At 38.4% G+C, this 17,492-nt stretch overlaps 1 protein-coding gene across 6 annotated transcripts in view; it reads left to right on the forward strand.

Moving 5' to 3' along the window:
• Positions 1-17,492, forward strand: part of LOC128624249 (rho GTPase-activating protein 12) — a 106,148-nt gene that overhangs the window by 7,213 nt on the left and 81,443 nt on the right. For all 6 annotated transcript variants that reach the window (XM_053651733.1, XM_053651736.1, XM_053651731.1 and 3 more), the window contains exon 2: positions 14,384-15,410. In XM_053651733.1, the coding sequence (XP_053507708.1) occupies positions 14,454-15,410 (957 nt within the window). In that variant the 5' untranslated portion in view covers positions 14,384-14,453. The remainder of the gene's footprint in view (positions 1-14,383; positions 15,411-17,492) is intronic.

Raw genomic sequence — 17,492 nt, forward strand, 5'->3', positions numbered from 1 at the left:
TTATCTAGCTTGATAACTGAGGCACTGTAGGAACCCTGTTGTGTGAGGGCGTGGAGGGAGCTCTGTGTTTCATTTTGCACTTTTCATCCTACTTTCAAAAACTCAACAAAAAAGTACAAATTAACAGAAGAGAGTCCGTCCGTAGAGTTCCGTTTAATGTTATTAGTGTTTTTTCCTCGGCTTTACGTCCTACACTGTTATATTATTTGTCACAAGTCTTTAAAAATTAAGGACATTATATTTGTTATTGTGCGCAGACTGTTTATCAGACTTGGTCAGTAGGGGCCTTTTCTTTTACTGGAACTTTTTGTCTTGGTAATTTTTTTGGTTAATTCAGCTTACTCTCAGAGTTGTTTTCACATTGTGGACAACTTTTGGTTATTGTGGGAAACACTGCTGTCTCATTTGTTTTATGGAGACTTTGGGTGTGTGTGTGTGTTTGAGGGATTGTGAGAGTAAACAAAACATGCCAATGCTTTGAAGGATGTGAACTGGAACAGAGTAATGTTAGTCAATTGCGAATCTGTTTTTAGAGGATTTAAACCTAACATGGTGAACAAATTATATTATAGAATTCAGGCAATTTTATTGGGGTTATCTCATACAGTGTGGCAAGTAATAATCTGGAAAGACCTTTGTAATATCACAGTCTAAAACTGGATTTAAAGAGAAGCGAATCAGTAAATGAATCACATGAAAATGTATCACATGTAAATGAATCACATGTAAATGAATCATATGAAAATGAATAAATAAATTAAAAGAGGAAAAAAAAATTAAATCCACAAACTGAGTGTTACAAATATAAATTTAAGACTAAAACTTTACACAACTATTTGTCCAATTAGATAAGCCTGAAAAGACCACAATACACTCACACACACCAGAATATATATATATATATATATATATATTATTTAAAAAAAAAAGTATTTTTCATTAGTTTTTATGGATGCACAAAAAGCACGGAATTAAACTACATTCATAAATTAATAATAAAGACTCCCTTTCACTGCACCTTATGATTTCTGTTACTCACTGCTTTTAGGCATATTGTTTTACTTTTGATCATAGTGTTTTAATTAGTCATTACAGATCTTACTTGCGCTCCCACTGCTTGTGAGGAGCAACCCAGCCTCGTTATTAACAGATCACTTCTGTTATAATAAATGTTAACTGCAAGCGAGCAAATACAACATATTATGACAAACTTAAATTAAACTAAACCTTTTAAGCATCTTGCACCAGTTTCCCCCACCCCTTACACACAGTGGAGTATTTTGGATACAAACATAAGTTTGTGCTCGTGCATCACTGTCGTGCTTCGGTGCTACACAAACTCTGCTTTATAAAGTTTGATCTTCAGGTTGTTTAATATAAAATGATACCCTGCCTTAAAGGACTTGGAGGTCACACACTTTCTTCCTCAGTCACTTGAAGATTACACCTCCGTCTAATGGTGACTGAGGTCATGTTGGGAATAAAAGGTAATGTTGACATGAACAGTAAACAAAAGAAAGTCATTGTCAGTGACTCTGGGTGTCTGCTAAAACTAGTGGCATCACATTACGTGCGTATGACGTCATGGGCCACTGACTAGGAAACGGCTTAGTAAAGAACTAATGTGTTCCATTTGAGACGATACTACCTTTCTAAAATTCATACACTAGACCAGTGGTTCTAAACCTTTTGTGAGCTCTGGACCCCTAGCATATTTCGAACAATCCACAATGACCCCCTCACTCCACAACAATTATGGGCTATATGTTGCTTTATTTTAATAATAATAATAATAATAATAATAATAATAAACTTTATTTTATAAAGCGCCTTTAAAAACAGCTTCTCAAAGCGCTGAACACAAAATAAGCAGTACACAGAATTTTTAAAAGTTAATAAGAATAACAACAACAATAATAATAAAAGTAGACATCAACAGTTAAATGCAAGTTTAAAAAAGTATGTCTTGAGTTGAGCTTTAAAAATGCCAAAGGTCTGAGCTTCCCTAAGTTCGATAAAATTTAATCAAAACATTTCAAGATTTTATTTTTTACACTTTCTTGTTGGTGTGACATTTAATTTGAGACTCTGTTGTTTATTTTATCCATCAATGTGACACTTGAACTTGTCTACCACTCACAGGTTTTTGCAAATGATTTAATTTGTAAATAAATTAAAAAGGAATCCATAAATGAACGCTCGTCAGCTCAGCTAACGTGATATTTGTGAATGCACGCGAATAACAAATTGATTCATTTTACAACATCTCATTTGAATATGTTTTGATACATTTAACAATAATATATATAATATTATTTAAACATCTTAAAAACTTTCCTATGGACCCCCTGCAATTACAACACTGAACACTAGGGGGTCCGCGGAAACACTGCACTAAGACGGTATGTAAAGTGTATAGTATGTCATTTGGGACACAACTTTAGTATTTACTCTCCGACGTGTGTTTTCAGAACAGAAGTAACATAATGAGTCAATGTACCGCGCACAGACCAACTAATCGATAATAAGATTCGTTGACAATGATTTTCATAATCGATTATTATTGATTAGTTGTTGCAGCTCTAAATGTGATTATCAGCCAATACTGATTGGCGGACCATTGATCGGAGCATTCCTAGCACACACAGAATCTCTCATGAATCGATCGCAATTTGATGATGTAAAACGTGAGGACGTAAAACACATGATGACATTAAACTTTAGTGCTGCAGACACTGGATCAGATCTGGTGCTCTTTTTAGTGAGGTCAGTCAGCACTCTGGTGACGTGAAAAATTAGGTTCAAACCTTCTATAATAGCCAGCCAGCCCCAGGAACTGCTTTGCTTTACTTCATTTGGCAGACGCTCTTATCCAGAGCGACTTAGATTTATCTCATGTATGCAACTGAGCATTTCTGGGTTAAGGGCCTTGCTCAAGGGCCCAGCAGTGGCAGCTTGGCAGTGCTGGGATTTTAACTTAACCTTCCAATCAGTAGTCCAACATCTTAACCACCCCATGAACTGCCTCATCCCTTTTTTAGTCTTGGGTCTCAGGCAGGCCACAATTGCTGCTGTTTTATCAATTTAGTGAAGCACCTGCCCATGGCCCATGCAAAAGCCCAGATACCTACTTCCACCCGCCCAGCTTACAGTGCTGTGAAAAAGTGCAGTGATTTCTTCTGCTTTTGTATATGTCTCGTATTAAATTGTTTCAGAAATTAAAACAAAATCTAAGATAAAACAAAATCAACCTGAGTAAACAAAAAATACAGTTTTTAAATTATTTAATGAAACAAAAATGTTATCCAGTACCAACTGGGCCTATGTGAAAAGGTATTTGACCCTGTAGTTACTAATTCCCAAAATCTATGAAACTGCGTTCATAATGGGGTTCAGCTGGACTAGACACAACCAGGCCTGATTACTGCAAACCCTGTTCAATCAAATCAACACTTAAATAGAACATTTTCAACAGCATGACGTTGGTTACAAAGTCTTATCCATTAACACACTATGCCAATATTAAAAGAAATTCCAGAAATGATGAGGAATAAGGTGATTCATCAGTCTGGGAAAGCTATTTCAAATGCTCTGGGGCTCCAAAGAACCACAGTGAGAGCTGTTATCTCCAAATGGAAAAACAGCACAGTAGTAAACCTTCCCAGAAGTGGCTGACCTTCCAAAATTCCTCCAAGAGCACAGCAACTACTCATCCAGCACAAGTCACAAAAGAGCTAAGGACAACATCAAAGGACCTACAGGCCTCTCTTGCAAGTCCTGAATTGAACCAATTGAAGTGCTGTGGCAGGACCTTAAACAGGAAGTTCATGCTCTAAAACCCTCCAGTTCTGTAAGAAGACTGTGCCAAAATTCCACCACAGGCCTGTGAAAGACTTATCTCCAGTTATCGGAAGCATTTGGTTGCAACTATTGCTGCTAAAGTTGGCACACTGAAATTTTAAGTTTAAGGGGGCAGTTGGTTTTTCACATAGGTGACAGGTGTTTGATAGCTTTTTTTGCTTCAGTAAAATATAATAAGAACTGTATTTTGTGTTTACTCAGGTTGCCTGTGTTTTATGTAGTATTTCATTTGAAGATCTAAAACTATTTAGTATGAGAGATGCACAAAAACAGAATAAATCATGAAATACTTTTTCATAGTACCGTATGCTCTCTTGGCACAAAAATCATAAACAAAGACAGGAAACAAAATTAAATTAATCAGTGCAAATAATAATATATATAATACTAAATTATATTTTGGGCACATGGTGGCTTAGTGGTTAGAATGTTTGCCTCTGCCAGGGTTGGGGGTTTGATTCCCGCGGCTGCCCTGTGTGTGGAGTTTGCATGTTCTCTCCATGCTGCGGGGGTTTCCTCCCCAGTCCAAAGACATGCATGAAAATGGTAGGCTGACTGGCATGTCCAAAGTGTCCTTAGTGTATGAATGGGTGTGTGAGTGTGCCCTGTGATGGACTGGCACCCTGTCCAAGGTGTAACCTGCCTGATGCTCCCTGGGATAGGCTCCAGGTTCCCCGCAACCCTGAAGGATAACCGGTATCGGAAATGGACAGATGGAAATTATATTTTTGCTGATTCTGTTTCCTGTTTGTCTTTCACTGGAGCTTGAGTCTTTTTCTTGCCTTTGTTTGTCAGTTCTTTGAGCTGCAGTTGTACCAACTTTCTCTGCAATTCCCTTCCTTGAGTTTTGAGCTTCTGTTCGTTCTTTCTGTACTGCTTCACGGTGGGAGACACATGGTCATAAAACTCCTTATGTGTTTTGGAGTTTAAACCCCCTACTTCCTCCAACTTGCAAACTCGCGTTTGTGACTGAAAAGTACTTTGTGCGACTATGAATAAATATTTATTCGCACCGGTGCAAGTGACCTGTTCGGTATAATACAATCGGAATAAAAACTACAGGAAGTCCAAAATGCATCTACACCGAGCAACAGTTACTTTCACACTGCTTTTCATCTCCTCAGTCAATCGAACAAGTGTATAAATACTGCAGAGAAGCCATTATGATGATGAGTAACACTGTACGTCATCTGCGTCTCTCAACTCCCCGATCTCACAAACCGCCATCTTTTATTGATCCCGCAAAATGTCCTGAACCTGTGACTGTGACCTGCTCGTGGAGACACGGTGGCATCGGGCGGAGTAAATTAATAATAATGCTAACGCTACAAGGTGGGTTTAATTCAGACTCCTTTATTAAATAATTCCTCACCAATCATAATCAAGATTAGCAACTGTTCAGGCTATAAACATACAGTACGCTGCTGCTCTCCTTCTTCACCAACTCGCAGCGCATTCCCTACATTTAAACAAAGGGTTGCCAGATATCACTAGAAAAGTCAACTCCAGTTTCCATGTTTTGTTTTAATCCCCCAAAAAACACACTATTAACAGCAGACATGGCAACACTGTATTGGGGGAACCGATCTAAAAGGAACAACTGATAAACAAACAAAAATAAAACTATTAAAATGTAAAGAAAATGTGCTTAGTTATAAATAAATCATTTAATACGAAAAATATATACTATAATAACTTCATAAAATATAAATAAAATGAGAAATGAAATAATGTTTAATTAATATGGGCTGCATTTAATATCAATTTGACATTAAGCTTAGTTCACTGTTTTCTTAGGCTATTAGCCTTTTTCCCAATATGGATCATTTTTGTGTTAGTCTACTTTTAATTAGGACTTTTAATTGTTTAAGATATTTAAAAATAAATATTTTATGCTTGTTTATTTATCAATTAACCAACAGTATTTCTCATTGCTATTATTTTAACTCGCTTAACAGTGACCATGAGCAGAGAGCTTACAATTAACTGTTTATGACAGACCTCCTGATTAAATCATAAACAAAAAAGATTGGTGTCTGGATTGGTTTCGGTCGTAAAAATCCTGATCAGTGCATCCCTAATGAACACCATTAAACTAAAGTGCTTTGCATCTGATGGGTAAATGAACTCACCCAATCACATCCTATATGAGATTATTCAGATATATACACAATATACACAGAACAGTTTGAGACCTGGCTCCAGCCCAGAACCATGACAGTGGAAAATGTCTAATAGTGTAGATTTAAATATATTTAAGAGGAGCAGTCTTCAAAGACTGAACATTGAGGTTTATTGTATTTGTTTACAAGGTGGAACAGGTTAACAGTTGTTTTTTACATACAGCCTGTAAAATTAACTGAAAAGATTAAATTTAGTTTATCAGAAGGTAAATTAATGTGTCATGACTCACACTATGTTCCTAAAGTCTGTCATAATTGACAAGCTCAAGTTTTCTCATGCCTACTTGTGTGTTTATATTGTGGCACATTAACGTTACCATCTCTAAAAAATAAAAAAAAAAAAAAAGAAAAAAACTAAACTTGAACTGTACTCCTAAATTGTTGACTGTGCTCCTAAATTTTTGTTATTAGGAGCACAAAGAAATTGTTACCGTAGAGCCCTGGCCTAACAGGAGTTTTTTTAGAATTCAGTCAATGTTAATATGAATTAATAATATTCAATAAGTTAAGAAATCTTACTTTAATCTTCAGAATTTATAATGTGTTAATGTTAATTTGAGTAATGTGTTTTCTGTTTATGAGACCAGTTACTGTGAATCAACTTGTTGAAATGGATAGAATAAAGTTTTTATTTGCATTTCCTTCAGAATTGTGGAATTAATTATTAATGTAAAAGAAGGCATAAAAGGCAGAACTATTGGTATCGGTTATCAGTCTCGGCTGAGAAATTTAGTATCGTAATGTGTGTGCATCTCTAATGTGTGTGTGTGTGTGTGTGTGTGTGTGTGTGTGTGTGTGTGTGTGTGTGTGTGTGTATGCATGCATGCATGCATGCATGTATGTATGTATGTTATAATAAAGCAACCAGTGCCCATCAAGTGCATGCTGACCCAGCAAATTGGAGCGTCCAATTACCAGATTGACATGGTGCTTCAATACACAATAGGAGATACAGAGTACCTCACAGCAGTCGTTGTGAGTGATTTGGGGTCAGGTAGGTCATGCCGACAGGAACTCACCTAGGAAAGAAACAGCCACCCTACAGCCCCCAAACTAGGGACAACACCAAAGAAAGGAAAATAAAAGTAAAGGTTAAAGCCGAGAAAATCCTTGAAGCAAAGAGCGTAGACTTATTTTTAACACTTACGAGCACAGACTCACACACACACTTCTTTAGGGCGATGCCAAACTCTTGCAGACACAGACTTGCACACACACTCACTCCTCTGGCACAGTGCCAACCGCTCGCCTCTGTCTAGTTACACCCTCTTTCCACTAATACAGCAGAGTGTAGGTTCACTGTTTACCAAAATACACAAACATTTATTTTTTTTATTCTAAGCTTGAGTGTCAACTTTTCAGGTGGCCTATCTGTTTAGACCATATTGATCCACTTCCTTAACATAAAAGAGTGGTATACATAGGACTTTGCACACTTTCTCTTTTTCTGTATATTTTACTGCTGTCCATCAAGGCCCACTTAACAGCAACAACAGATCATTGCATGCAATTATTTCTTTTCTCAGATAAAAACACCCTCTTCTTAATTTGGAAAAGCCTTTTAAGAGTGTTTTTACTGCCTCAGGCTGACCTACAGCGAACCACACAAAGTAATTATCTTAAAGCAAAATTGCTTACCTTTTTTCAGTGGCTACTGTTTGTACAGCACGATTCTGCGTCAGTCTGCTGTCGCTTCTACTTCTTGGCTCCTTTCCAATCTTGCCGACAATGGCAGTTTTTATCTCATGGAATCTTCTTCAGCAAAAATAAAAACTCTTCGGAGTCTTGAGGTTTTGATGCCAGAAAATAAACTTTATTACCGAAGCAATAGAGCCAAGATGTCCGCAGTGCATCTACCAGACTCCATCCTGATACACTCCTTTTTTTTTTTTTTTTTTTTTTTAGAAACTTAAAACAAAGACACTCTATAGCTTATCTCTGCTATGTGATTACACACGTCCTTGAACATTGGTGCGTCTTCTCTAACGAGCACCTTGCTGCACAGATGGCCTTATCAGTCCTTTGTGTACATGCACATTCTGTATTTTTTAACTTCTGCAGTTCGTACAATAGAACACTCAATTCAAGTCTTGACAATAGTAGTAGATGCATGTTAAGGAATAACAGATACCAAGCTAGCAAAAAGATACAGAAGACAGGATCAACTGTATTCGAAAAAGATACAAACTGCACAATTTACTGCCCTCCAGTCCTAGTTCCTCCCTCTTGGGAACCACTATTGCCAGAGCCACAGGAACTGCCTCAATCCAGTTTTAGGAGATTGTGGTGTTCTATATGAAGTGCATCACCTCTATCCATTTGCCTGACCTCACAGTCGATTTCTTTGACTCATTGTGTGACCTCAAAGGGTCCTTGCCACTTTGCAAGTAGTTTGTGGGTAGTAAAATGAGTACTTTATCTCCCAGTGCAAATTCCTATAGCCGAATACCCCTGTCATTCAGTCAGGATTGTCGTTCTTGGGCCTGGCGCAAATTGTGTGAAGTTTTGCCCTTCGGTCCAGAACGTACTGAATTTTGTTTCTGATATTAGAAGGTGCCTCCTTCCAGTTTTCCCTAATGATGTCTAAGACGTCACAAGGGTTGCACTCTTATAATAATTTGAATGTTCGTGTCACTTATCCCAACTTACGAATCATATTTATAAGCATTTTATTAAACTGTTCGATCAGCCCATCCATCTGTGGATGGTAAATGTTGGTGTGAATCAATTTAGTCCCAAATAATCTGTAAAGATTGCGAAGTGTCTGTGATATGAACATAGCGTCCTGGTCAGTTAGGATTTCTTTCGCATAATCCACCAGGACTAGCACAAAGCAATAACCTTGTGTGAACATTTCTAATGGCCAGACATGCTCCATGCTAATTACTTTGAATGTGGCCTTGATTTAAGGGTTATAAGTGCAATGGCTCTTTTGGGGTTGCCGGTGGATTCACCAGCTGACGTTCAAGACATGCCGTACTCCACCTACGAACATTACTGCGAATACCCGGCCAAAAGAAAGCCATTAGATGGCTTTGTGTTTTATCAAATGCCCAGCCGTGGAATTATGATAAGCTGCATGCAACAGAAGTTCCCTACTTTTTTTGGAACCAACAACTGGGTCGTCTCTTCTTTAGGTTGAGTGTCCTGCATCACTCCATATGACCTGTCCTTAATAATGGGAAAATGCGGTGGTCCGACCTCCGAGGAGCACAGCTGCTGCATGCTTGAAGAGCTCCAAGAAGGCCTCCAGATCATCCATGGAGGCCATTTACATGAACATCTATCATCATGCGTTATCTCCCGGTTCAACCCGTCTCCTCTCCACTCACGATATTCACTCACGAACTGAGAGAGAAAACGTGATCTTCCGAGAAATCTTCCACTAATTTGAAATGACGCAGCAAACGTCCGTGGGGATTTACTGCTGTAAAATGTGTTTTGGACTGAATATTTTTACATAATTGGATTGTTTGTTACACTGGCAAAGGTCCAATGTTGGGATGTTATGGACCAGTGTACTACTACTACTGGGGCAGCTGTGGCTCAGGTGGTTGAGCGGGTTGTCCACTAATCGTAGGGTTGGCGGTTTGATTCCCGGCCCACATGACTCCACATGCCGAAGTGTCCTTGGGCAAGACACTGAACCCCAAGTTGCTCCCAATGGCAAGTTAGCGCCTTGCATGGCAACTCTACTACCATTGGTGTGTGTGTGTGTGTGTGTGTGTGTGAATGGGTGAATGAGACACCGTGTAAAGCGCTTTGGATAAAAGCGCTATATAAGTGTGCCATTTACCATTTACTATGAGGCTTCAAGTGTGAGTTGCCTCCATTTTGTAATTGTTTGTTTGATTGTGTGTTGGTGGTCTGACAGACCACTGCTGTTCTGATTGTATCTTTTTAAAATGTTTACATCAATCGAATCACAAGATTCTTAGCTTTCCAACAGTATTTGAGTACCTATGTACACACAGAAGCTGTGTAAATGGCAATGTTTTGCTCAAAACATGGCAAAAAAAAATCTATTTTTACATGGTGGGCCGTCGGAACATCAGGAGGTTAACCGCCATGTATTGAGTTTTTCTACCTCATCCAGGTTTCTAGCTAAATAACAGTTTCATGGTCATATTCATCCCCTTATCAGGGGTGAAAAGTGAGTGGCCAAGTCAATCACCAGACTTTAACCCAAGTGAGCATGCATTTCACCACCTGAAGAGGAGACTGAAGGAAGAAACCCTTCAACAAACAAACAACTGTAAGAGGCTGCGGTAAAAGCCTGGAAAAGCATCACAGAAGAGGAAACCAACAATTTGGTGATGGCATTGAGTGGCAGGCTTGATGCAGTTAATGCATCAAGGGATGGGCAACTAAATATTAAGTGTTATTTACTTTAATTTACTTCAAGACTTATCTGTTTCTGTACTTTTGCTTGCCTAAACATTGTGGTAAACATGGTGGTACAAAAGGTTCTGTACTCACCGAAACTGTACAATTGAAGACTTGTGATTGTGACGATTGTGATTTTCTTTCCCCAATGTTCAACCGGCCTGTTTGAGAGAGCCTGTGCCCATGATAGCCTTAGATTCCTGTTCTTGGCTGACAGGAGTGGAAACCAATGAGGTGGTCGTCTTCTGTTGTAGCTCATCCACCTCAAGGTTTGATGTTCTGTGCATGCTGAGATGCATTTCTGCTCATCACGGTTGTAAAGAGTGATTATATGCATTACTGTAACCTTCCTGGCAGCTTGAACCAACCTGGTCATTTTCCTCTGACCTCTCATCAGTTGCTCACCCATCTGGTACCAACGTATGTCATGCAACATTTTTTCCCCATTCTGATGTTTGATGTGAAGGTTAAGTATACCCTTGGCTTCAGAAGCTAGTATTGCCCCCTTAAGCAGAAATAACTTCTTGTAGGCTTTTGCATAGTTGTCCACCAGTCTCTGACTGGCTTGCTGAAATTTTTGATCACTCTTCCATGCAATATTCTCTCAGTTGCAAGATGTTTGAGGGTTTCTTGCATGTACTGCCTATTTCAAATAGCCCCCCCCCCCCCCAAACATTTTAATGTGATTCAAATCCGGCTTTGACTAGACCATTCCGTAATCCTCCATTTCTTCTTCTTGGTGTATTTGCTTGTGTGCTTAGGATCATTATCCTGTTGAAAGGTCCAGTTTTGGTTCAACTCCAACTTTTGGACCGATGGCCTTACCTTATCTTCAAGAACTCTTTGATATGATGCAGAATTCATAGTTGATTCAATGAATGCAAGCTGTCCAGTTCCTGAGGCAGGGAAGAAACCCCAAACCATAACCTTTCCACCACCGTGCTTCACAGTTGAGATGCTTCTCCTGAAAAGCTGTCTTTGGTCAGCCCCAAACATGTCTGCTGTTACTGTGGCCAAACAACTCTACCTTTGATTCGTCTGTCCAGAGCACATTATTCCAAAAGGCCTGATCTTTGCCTATATGCTCATTGGCAAACTGTAGTCTTGCTTTAATGTTCTTTTTAGACAACATTGGCTTTTTCCCAACACGCCTCCCATGCAGGTCAAATTTGTGTCACAGTCTCTTTCTGATTCTAGAAGCATGCACTTTGACACCAACAGTTGCATGACTTACTTACTAGCAGATCCTGTGATTAAATTTTGGGCTTCTTGGAGACTTCTTTTTGCATCAGAGAGTCTGCTTGGGGTGAATTTGCTGGAGTGGCCAGTCCTGGCCAATTTAGCAAAAATCAAAATCAAAAATGATTTTCCTTACAGTGGAATGATTTATCTCAAATAATTTGGAGATCTTTTTAAATCCCTTGCCAGACTCTTAGGCAACCATTTTTCTGGAGACCTTAGTGAACTCTTCACATCTTGGTATGATGACATCACACCTCAATAACAAATAGAACACCAGACACTAGATATAAAAGGGGTATGAATAAGACAGGTTCCATCTACACTCCTTAGCATTGGCACTCAATCTTGAACACCTGGTTCTAGGGCTGCATGATTATGACCAAAATGATAATCTTGATTATTTTGATCAATATCGTGATCTCGATTATTTATCACGATAATTAATTGATTTTAGTGATAACATATTTTTATTGCATTTTCACATTTATTAAGTGTTCTCATGCCACAATATAACACACAAGTAGGCATGAGAAAACTTGAGTTGGTCAATTATGACAGAATTTAGGAACATAGTGTGAGCCATGACAAATTAATTTACCTTCTGATAAACTAAATGTAATATTTTCAGTTAATTTTATAGACTGTATGCAAAAAACAACCGTTAACCTGTTTACCCTGTAAACAAATACAATAAACATCAATGTTCAGTGTCTGCTCCTCTTAAATATATTTAAATCTACACTATTAGACATTTTCCACTGTCATGGTTCTGGGCTGGAGTAAGTCCTCGAACCGCTCTGTGTATATTGTGTAGATATCTGAATAATCTCATATAGGATGTGATTGGGTGAGTTCATTTACCCATCAGATGCAATGCGCTTTAGTTTAATGGTGTTCAATAGGGATGCACTGATCAGGATTATTACAGCCGATCCAGATACCAATCTTCTTTTATTTAAACTTTAATCAGGAGGTCTATCATAAACAGATAAATGTAAGCTCCCTGCTCGTGGTCACTGTTAATGGAGTTAAAATAATAACAATGAAAAATACTGTTGGTTAATTGATAAACAAACAAGCATAAAATATTTATTTTTAAATATCTTAAAAACAATAGAGTCTCCTAATTAAAAGTAGGCTAACACAAAAATGATCCATATTAGGAAAAAGGCTAATAGCTTTCTAAGGAAATGGCGAACTAAGCTTAATGTCAGATTGATATTAAATGCAACCAATAGAAATTAAACATTATTTCATTTCTCATTTTAGTTATATTTCATGAAGTTATTATAATATCTATTTTTTTATATTAAATGATTTATTTATAACTAAGCACATTTTCTGTCTTTACATTTTAGTAGTTTTATTTTTGTTTGTTTATCAGTTTTAGATGGGTTCCCCAGTACAGTGTCCATGTCTGCTGATAATAGTGTGTTTTGGGGGGAAAATAATTATGAAAATATGGAAACTGGAGTTGACTTTTCTAGTGATATCTGGCAACCGTGAGTTTAAATGAAGTGAATTAGAGTTAGTGAAGGAGAGCGGCAGTGTACTGTATGTGTACAGACTGAACAGTTCCTACTCTTGATTATTTAATAAAGAAGTTTGAATTAAACCCACCTTGTAGTGTTAGCGTTATTATTAATTTACTCCGCGTGAAGCTGCGGTGTCTACACGAGCAGGTGAAAGTTCAGGTCATTTTGCGGGATCAATAAAAGATGGCGGTTGTGAGCTCGGAGAGTTGAGAGAAACCGATGATGTAGAGTTACTCTCTTCATCATAATGGCTTCTCTGCAGTATTTCCACACTTGTTCGGTTGATCGAGGAGATGAAAAGCAGTGTGAAAGTAACTCGGTGTAGATGCATTTTGGACTTCCTGCAGTTTTTATTCCAATTGTATTCTACAACTCCGAACAGGCCACTCGCACCGGTGCGAATAAATATTTATTCACAGTCACACAAAGTACTTTTCACTCGCAAATGCGAGTGAAATGGTCGCACTGTAGAGCCCTGATTTTATCTGCGAAGTTTTTTCCAGTTCTGCTTGATGACGTTTAATGTCCTCGACAACCTCTGTAGTGCCGTTTAGCATCATGCTAGTGTCATGATTTCCCCTCGCACTAGCGCTGGAGCTCGAACCGAAGCTAGCCACTAGAGGGCTAAAACTCCTAACTCCGTTTCGGGCTTTTGGTACTACAAAATGACGTCATCCCTGTGCCGCGCTATGTGATTGGCTGTAGTTAGAAAGCGCTTGATTTGAGTGGAGAAAACAGTGGAGTTTTCTCTGAGCGGAGGACGAACTTTAAACGTTAATACTGAAGTCGATCGTGGGCAGTCAAAATCGTAATCGCGATCGATATTCGATTAATTGTGCAGCCCTACCTGGTTCTAATTTTATAGATTTGAAGGTGTGTGAAATATAGGAGTGTACTTACTTTTTCCATGTGACTGATCTGTTTTTTTTTTTTAATTATTATTTATTTATTTATCTGTTCTAATTTAGATTGTGAAAACTACTACAACATGTATATTTTATGTTTCATTTGATAGTGTACCAACTTTATTCATATGCAATGTTTCAAACAGGATCAAATGTTTGCTTGTCAAAATATGTAAAATAAATAAATAAGGCGTACTTATTTTTTCAAATTTATATTTGAATTAGCAGTTCTCTCTCTCTCTCTCTCTCTCTCTCTCTCTCTCTTCTTCAGATGAGTTTCTATTGTTCCAGGACTGGAGAGAATGCTTCCAAAACTTTGAACTCTGGCCTCTAAGGAAGGGATGGCTGATCGCAGCGACCTCGCAGTCGCCCCAGGTCAGCTGTACATTGAGGTGGAGTACGACTATGAATACAAATCCAAAGACCGTATGATTTCCATCAAGCAAGGTGAATGTTACCTGCTGGTAAAAAAGACCAATGAAGACTGGTGGCAGGTCCGTAAGGAGGAGGGAAGTAAGCCTTTTTATGTACCTGCCCAGTATGTCCGGGAAGTGCGGCGAGCCCTCATGCCCCCCACCAAACCTCTCCCGCACACTGTAGGTGGGGTTGGGACAAGAGGAGGATCTGAGAAAAAAGGTCTAACTACCATGGAGCTCAAACAGTTTGATGAGAGTTTGAGCAAGCAAAGTATTGTTCAGTCACCATATGCTGGATATCAGGCAGCATTGCAGGCACCCAAAGAGGACAAAGCCAGTCCAAAAAGCCCCAGGAGGCACGGGCAGCAAACGTTCCCGATCGTGCAACATACTTCTCTGCCTTGGACCAGGGCTGAGTCCCCTCTCAGGCTCAGAGCACCACTGGATTTGGATGGAGAGATTGATATGGAGGGTGAGAAGAAGAGAGAAGAAGCAACAGGTGATGGAGAGAGGAAGAGAGAAAGGGGAGGGGATGGGGGGAGAGAAGAGTGGACAGGGGACAGAGAGTGGAAAAAAGATGGAGGCTGTGATAGAGATACAGAGAGGGAGAGTAAGAGGGAAAAAGAGATAGGAGAGGATAAATCAAGGGAACGAAAAAGAGAAGAAAGGTGCAATAGAGATGGAGAGAAAGCGGGGGATGGACAGAGGGAGAAGAGGAAGGAAGGAGAAAGAGCAGTTGATGGAGAAAAGGAGAGAAAGGGGGAAGGAGGGCGACACAAGACTACTGCACCTGAAGAATATCCTAGAGAAGCGACGGAGAAAAATTGGAGCGATGTGGAATCTGGAGATGAGTTCAGCAGCAGTTCGACCGAGCAGCTCCAGGTAGGTGGTGCTTTTAGAAACAGCACATGAGGACTAACTGATTTTCAACTTCATTGCAAGTGTCCCTCAGTGTTATGTTTCCCTCACATCACACCTCCAGAAAAACATTTAATACACTGACATCACAATAAATTGTGAAACGTAGAAGCAGTGGTGTGCATGGTATTGTTTTGTTTAATCCCACCCTGAAGGAATTCTGACCAATCCCTCCTACTCACACAGGCACTGTTGACCAAATTTATAGCATTACTTATAGCAAAACTATAGCATTGATTTGGACCAATCCTGCTCCACAGTTGGTTTTGTTTTTCTATCTACAATATTTTCTACTGACCTTAGTTGATTCTGTTTCTTACAATATAAAAGAAATAAGCAATTTAAATCACAGCAGCACTGCTACAAATTAATCACTTACTATAGATGAATGAAATAATGAATAAGTAAAGTCCAAATGGGGTCAAGGTGTCAGACATCACTAAGGCCAATATGACCCCTGTTAATTAACATGGGTTTCTTTGTCTTGCAAGCTTAATCTCTTAGTGTCTGATTTGACTGCTATGAGAGTAAAAATGGCCTGCTCCTGCTACTTTTTTGTTGTGTCTCATGGATCCTGTTGATCCCAGTTCTGATGTACACCACAATGTAGAGTTTTCCACCATAAGGCTACAGTACAGAAAAGTACTATTTCTTTACAGGCAGTTGGACATAATGGAAACATTTAACAATACATTCATCTAAAGCACGTACAGTTGCATGTGTATGTATATATATATATAGTGTTTTATAATATAAGGCTACTTTATATTATATATATATATATATATATATATATATATATATATATATATATATATATATATATATATATATATATATATATAATATAAAGTAGCCTTATTTTGGTAGTGGAGAAACTTTATAGAAATTGTGTATTGTTGTGTTGTGACATTTCAGGTCTTCGTGCAAACCCAGAGTAAGTTGAAGTAAGAGATTTCTTAATTAAGGAAGGACTTCTTAAGTTACTACAGACACATTGTACATCATGCCAAAACACTGGCGTTTATCAGGGCCAGTGTTTAACCAGAAACGTTATCAGAGACAACACCAGTTGTCAAGCTAGAATTTTTTTTTTTTTTTAGCTAAAGTTTTCCAGCTAGTCAGTGCATTTTGTTTGATATTTTTTTGTTTACCACTATAGCTAGCTCATTTGCTACAGTTGACTCGTTTGCTTTTGTTGAGCACAGACAGTTTCATTCTGCTCATTCTTGGTTAGCACAAATGCAAAAGGATAAAGAATGCAGCTGAAGCCTAATAGTCAAAAGGACAGCAGTCTCATAAACAAAATGATCCATGTAGAGCACTACAATTTAATTTAAATAGCATGCTAGACATGGCATTTAAACAGTCTTAAAGTGTATTTAATTTAACCTGTGGTAATGTTGGGTCCGAGTCCACCTTTGTCGAGTTCGAGTCGAGACCAAGTCCTTAACCAATCTAGTCAGTGTCCAAAACGGGCCGAGTTGGACTCAAGTCCGAGTCCTTAATGGAAGAGTCTAATTCAAGTCCGGCTGAGTCCAGAAAGTAATTAAATTGAAAAAGATTTTGCAAAAATAATTGCAGTTGTAAACTCAACACTGAACTGTTTAAATAAATATTAACCTTCACAAACCAATGGCAACATAAATGGAACAAAAAAATCCCACTATTACATCTTGCCATTGCCATTTAATATTTATATTTCATGTCATCAGGACCTCAACTATTTTCCTATCAAAAAATGGTTTCAAAGAAACAGGGATATAGAGGTATGTGTAGAAATACAAATGAACCTGTTTTATTGTATCACACTATATTGTCCTCCAGTTCAAGTTGACATTTCAGTTATTTGATGCCTCTCCCCCACAGTTATATAGGCTGAGAGAGAGTACAGAGTAGTTACATTCAGCAGCATGTCATAACAACAAGCTTCATGCTTTATTACTGATTTTAATCTGTCTATGAAGGACAACAAACTCATTTCTGAACACAGCTCTGTTCTTGCAACTTTTTCATTTTTTATTTTTTTTTAAATTCCTAAAATGA

Source organism: Ictalurus furcatus, chromosome 20, assembly GCF_023375685.1.
Source record: "Ictalurus furcatus strain D&B chromosome 20, Billie_1.0, whole genome shotgun sequence".
Lineage (NCBI taxonomy): Eukaryota > Metazoa > Chordata > Actinopteri > Siluriformes > Ictaluridae > Ictalurus > Ictalurus furcatus.